Consider the following 5,832-nt stretch of genomic DNA (forward strand, 5'->3'; position numbering starts at 1 on the left):
AATTATTCAAATATGGAATCGAACCGAACCTATATACTAACCGAACTAAACCAACCGAACTTAGACGGTTAATTCGGTTAAACCCGAATTATACTCACCCCTAATGTGTCGATTAAATACAATAATAAAATATCAGAATCGCCAGACATATAATACAAAGTTAATCTAAATAATAAAATAGTAAAAATCCAATATGAATGATAAATAAACCGAAAGCAATTTTATTAGCAAAAACTAAACTTTATTCTTTTTAATTTTGGGAACTCAATTTTCATAAATGATTTAATCTTGCAAGACAGGGAAAAAGACATATTTGTTTGGTTCCTTAGTATATAGTATAAGTAAGCGCATTTAAAGCCTAATAATATATTTATTTTTTACTAATGTGCCATTTAGGTAAAATTTGTATTAAAATTTTCCTACTCGTTAGATAGTATTTTCTAAAGTATTTATAATTTTAGTAAAAAGTGGAACCAAAATAAAGTTTAATGTCGGTATGAAATTTGCTCTAATTAATTATATATTATAATACTATGACAGTCTTATCAAATAAAATTTAAAGGAAGATAAAAGTAATTGAATTGCTTAATTGTAAACTTATTTTTTTTTTACACGTGACATAAGAGTTTAAGTTAGTAAAAATGTAATTTTTTAATTAAATAATATTAATATATATATATATATATTGGGAGTGTTTGGATGGATAATTAATCACATAAATAAATATAAGATACTTAGGCAGTTACAATTTTCTAACAAAAATAAAATTTTAATATATAAATAAGAAAAAAATGAAATCAATTCGTTCCCACAGTGGACTGATTGGCGGTCTAAAGGGGTTTATTTAAAAAGAAAAACTTACGCTTAATTTGTTTATTTGGGGAGTTGATGTCACGCGCTACAGTTTTGCGTGGGGAAGGAGCGACTGGCAGGAAACCCTAGCCGAGAGATAACTACGTCCCATTGGCAAGCCAGCAAGCCACATAAAATTAAAAACAACAAAAATAAGAAAAAAAAGGATGAAAAAGAAAAGCATTAAATAATAAAAATATCGAGAGAGAGAGAGAGAGAGAGAGAGAGAGGATGAAGGGCACTTTACTACTTTTTTATGTTGCACGCATCCATGGCAGAAAACAGAAGGGATACAGAGCAGTGCAAGGACACGAAAGGGAAAGAGATTAAGAGAAGAAGTTCATCAAAGATTAGCCAGAGAAGACGGAGAAGAGAAAGAGCAAGAGACAACTGATGAGGCTAAAGAGATACACAAAAAGTACTACAGCTTACAATGTAGAAAAGCAGAAGGTGATGATGATGGCGATGATGATGATGATGTTTATGATGGAGATGAGCTGTGTCTTGAAGTGGGTTTCTTGACTTGAGCAGGCATTCGATCGATCAGTGCCCGTGGCCTGAGAGCTTGCTCTGGTTTGGCAAACTTGAGCTAGCTCGCGCATGAAAAATCTGTTCTGATTTAGCTCTTCTTCGTCTAGAATTACTTGATTTTGTATTTTGAGCTAATTAATACCCTTTGTTCTTTGTTCTTTGTGTTTGAAGTCATTAGGCGACTATTCTCTTGGAATCTGGAGAGGGAGGAAGAGAGAGAGAGAGTGAGGAGAGGTAGAGAGAGAGAGAGAGAGAGATAGAGAGGAAGAGAGATTTGTGGGTATTGTTGATTTTTGGTTAGATGAAAGGGATGCCCTTACCCTCTGAGTTTCAGGGGAAGGGGGTGTTAGATATTGCAGGAATTTCTTCAGATTTGTTCCCAGTGAAGTGGAACAAGGAAGTTTGCTTTGTGGGCGCTGAGCCTACTTCTGTCCTGGAGACTACAAGAAGCCCCAGCCCTCCTACATCTTCCTCAACTTCTTTAGGCGGAGGTGGAGGCGGAGGTGGAGGCGGGAGTTGCGTCGGCGGCGGCGTCGGCGGCGGCGGTGGAGGCTCATCTGGTATGACCAGCGTGGCGGCGGTTTCCAGAACTCAATCTCAGAAATGGCCTCAGACGCAACAGCAACAAGACACCAGCAGCGGCTCAAATGTAGTTGTTGAGTCAGGCGGCGGTGTTTCCCGGAGAGAAGAATGGGTTTCGGAGCTGCAGCCAATTTCCACTGCTGTGGACATCACCGGCGGAGGCGTCACCGGCGCGCCGGACAAATGTGGGCTGGGAATGGATGATTGGGTGAGCATATTATCGGAGCCCGCGACGTCGCCGAGTCAAGAGCAGTCCATTTTCCGGTGGATCATGGGCGATGCCGACGACTCCTCCATGGGGCTGAACAGGCTGTTGCAAACTGGTGGTTCTACGGACTTCGAGTTCAATGGAGGCCTGGGGTTGGTAGATCAAGGCTTCGGGCTCGAACCCGCTGCGAGCATCGCTTCCGCCGGCGGGAATTTGATGAACAATCCTTCTCTTCCTCTTTCTCTTCCGGGGTTCACAAACGGCACCAACAACATTCACTCCAACCCCAACAATGGAAGAATGGGTTCGGTTCCAAACCCGTCTCTGCTCACAAATTCCAAGATCCCCAATACTCCGAACCCCATTTTTTCGCCTCTACTGAGCAATATGTTGCCCATTTCGCTGTCGCCGGGAACTTATCATCCGCAACAACAGCAACCGGTGGAACCCACGGACGAGAAGCCGCAGATTTTCAACCCGCAAGTGCTTATCAACCAGCATCAGATTCAGAGTTCCCCAAACCCAGCTTTCTTCTTGCCACTGTCGGCGCCCCAACAAGAGCAGCAGCTTCTCTGGTCTCCGCCGCAGCCGAAGCGGCAGAACTCCGTCGGGAATGGACCAAACAGTATGATCCCGAAGCAGCCGTTCTTGGATTCCGGGCAAGAGCTACTTGTTCGCCGGCAACAACAACAACAACATCAACATCAGCATCCGCAGCAGCAGCAGCAGCTGCAGGGGTTTCCTCATCAGCTTCAACTCCTTCCTCACAATCTTCAACAGCGACCAGCAATGGCGGCGAATCCGAAGATGGCCAGTGAGGAAGAGGCGCACAACCAGCATCTAAGAAACCAGCTGTATGAGGCTGCAGAGATGCTCGAGACAGGGAATTTTCTACTCGCGCAAGGGATATTGGCGCGGCTCAATCAGCAGCTCTCTCCAGTTGGTAAGGCTTTCGAGAGGGCTGCTCTCTACTTCAAGGAGGCATTGGAATTACTGCTACGCATCAACAACAATTCCTACTCTCCACACCCATCTCCATTTAATCTCATTTTTAAGATCGGAGCTTACAAATCCTTCTCTGAAATCTCACCGGTCATTCAATTTGCAAATTTCACCTGCATCCAAGCCCTTCTTGAAGCCCTTGAAGGCTTTGATCGAATTCACATAATAGATTTCGATATTGGATACGGAGGCCAATGGGCTTCTCTTATGCAGGAGCTCGCGTTGAGAAATGGCAGCTCTCCTTCTCTTAAAATCACAGCTTTTGTATCCGCGGCCACTCATGACGAGCTCGAGCTCAGCCTCGCTCGGGAAAACCTCAATCATTTTGCCAGTCAAATTAATATGGCTTTCGAGCTTGAAATCTTAAGCCTGGATTCCCTGAACTCTGCTTCCTGGTCACTTCCATTCCTCGTCTCGGAGAATGAGGCAATTGCAGTGAACCTCCCGGCCGGTTCCTCGAATTACTCCCTGTCCCTTCCCCTGGTCCTCCGCTTTGTGAAGCAGCTCTCCCCCAAAATTGTTGTCTCTCTTGATAGGGGTTGTGACCGATCTGATCTTCCATTTCCCCATCACATCATCCATGCCCTTCACGCTCACTGGACACTGCTTGAATCCCTCGACGCCGTTAACGCAAATTCGGACACCCTTCACAAGATTGAAAGGTACTTGGTCCATCCAGAAATTGAGAAAACTGTGCTGGGTCGCCATCGATCCCGGGAAAAGATGCCACATTGGAGGACGCTGTTCTTGTCCTGCGGTTTCTCTCCGTTGACATTCAGCAATTTCAATGAGTCGCAGGCTGAGTATGTGGTGAAGCGCAGTCCTTTTCGAGGATTCCATGTTGAGAAGAGGCATTCCTCGCTCGTTCTTTACTGGCAGCGGAAGGAGCTCATCTCCGCCTCGGCCTGGAGATGCTGACAATTCAATGTCCACAGCCAAGGTGCCTCATAACTTGAAAAATGCTTTAGTCTAATCTTTTTTGAACTTTCATGAATGTGATTTGCCATTGCTAATGGTCTATGTTATTTAGGCAGCTTGTTTCCAAGTAAGAATCAAACTACTATTTAGTAACTTGATGCTTTAGTCCAATTCTCTTTGCTCCTGCCTCTTTATCTTCTTGAGTGCCAGTGTTGAGCATAACTGTATCTGCATGTTGTGGGAGAAGGATGAATGGTTGCTCTTCTGGTTAAGATGGTGTCTGCTTGTTGTACCTAAAATGAGAAATGGGGAAAAAGAAGATTACCCTTTCACTTTAAGCCTGTTGGGTGTGTTTTTTTGGTTGTGGGTTGATTTTCTCTCTTGCAGCCTTAATTTTATTTTGATTGCGAGCTTATTTTTTCTCAAGAACAAAAACGGGGAAGTTTTGAAAATATTAAGACACTTTTTTGATTCTTGCATCATCAAATTTATCAATTTAATCCAGTAACTTGTATTATATGTATATATGCTGATGACCACCAACAAAGCGAAATAAAGAAAAATGACTTATTTGCGTATGCGTTTTGTTTTTTTCATGCTCCAATTTTTGTTCAATATCATTCCATACTAATCCCACCATTCTGCCCATGTTTGGTTCCACCATTTTGCTTTAACGTACATCCCTCCCGGGAGTTCTTTGATTTCTTGTGAAATTCCTGAAAGTTCCCAAAGCAAGAAAAATTTCTATTCTCTGAATCTCTCTTCGGCCTTAGAGGCAAGTCAGAAACCTGAATTCAGAAGAATAGTTTGCAGGTGTCCGCATTTTCTTGATATTGAATTTGTAACTTCCTTAGCCTGCCCCTGAAAGTAGTAAAACATGATTAAGACTTCAGTCTCTTGAATTGTGTGGTGCCTATGCAAATGGCATTTTTTTTTTTTCTATGCATGAACTCGTAGAGAACTCCATCTCCAATCTGATTTATGAATTTCTACAAGCTTTGCGGCTATCGTATCTTGGGGTTTTGGTGCAGTTCTCTTATTTCCCAATTGCCATTTTCGGCCATTAATAATGTGGTTCACAAATTGTGGAATGGTACAAATTATTCAGATTCATGTTTGATTGGAACAATTAGATCATTTCCTCTTCTTTTTGAATACAAAATTTCAGCAGTTTGCTGATGCATCCTTGTATGTATGGGAATCAATCCAATCCAAACACTCCCATTTTACAGGAACAGTTGAATCTGTACTTATTGGGAGAGATATCAACAAACAATTACAACGGAATAATTTTTCTCCTTATATGTAATCAAATATAGTGTATCTTTACTTCTATACTTGTTGAAAATAATAGGAAAAATAATCAATCACACCAAGTCATAAGAATATAAGTAATTTTTTAAGTGAAAAATTTTTTCAATGTGAGGAAGAAAAATCATGGGACCTAATCCAGTTGAAATCTCCACTATCAACCAAATAATGGGTACATCAAATCTTTTTAATTGCAATTAGAGGTTATAAATATATCTTATCAAGATATCAACAATCTTGACAAATACAAAGAGAATTGGAGAGAATATACCAAAATCGCGGTTACTGTTCATGGGCAAAAATTCTAACTCCCGAACTCAAAATCCGATTTCTTCCGTTCAGATTGTAGCTCCTTGAGTCATGAACCTTTCTAAATTTTAGCTCGATCGGACCACAAACGAAGGGGGATCAGAGTCTTGATGAAATCT

The 5,832-nt window shown here is 41.5% G+C and overlaps 1 protein-coding gene across 1 annotated transcript; it reads left to right on the forward strand.

Moving 5' to 3' along the window:
- The first annotated feature begins 987 nt into the window (after positions 1 to 987).
- On the forward strand, positions 988 to 4,264 carry LOC131166377 (scarecrow-like protein 6). The gene has a single exon (XM_058124867.1). The coding sequence runs from the start codon at positions 1,685 to 1,687 to the stop codon at positions 4,091 to 4,093; it is 2,409 nt and encodes an 802-aa protein (XP_057980850.1). The 5' UTR covers positions 988 to 1,684; the 3' UTR covers positions 4,094 to 4,264.
- The last annotated feature ends 1,568 nt before the right edge of the window (positions 4,265 to 5,832 follow it).

The sequence above is a fragment of the Malania oleifera genome, chromosome 10, assembly GCF_029873635.1.
Source record: "Malania oleifera isolate guangnan ecotype guangnan chromosome 10, ASM2987363v1, whole genome shotgun sequence".
NCBI classification, from domain to species: domain Eukaryota; kingdom Viridiplantae; phylum Streptophyta; class Magnoliopsida; order Santalales; family Ximeniaceae; genus Malania; species Malania oleifera.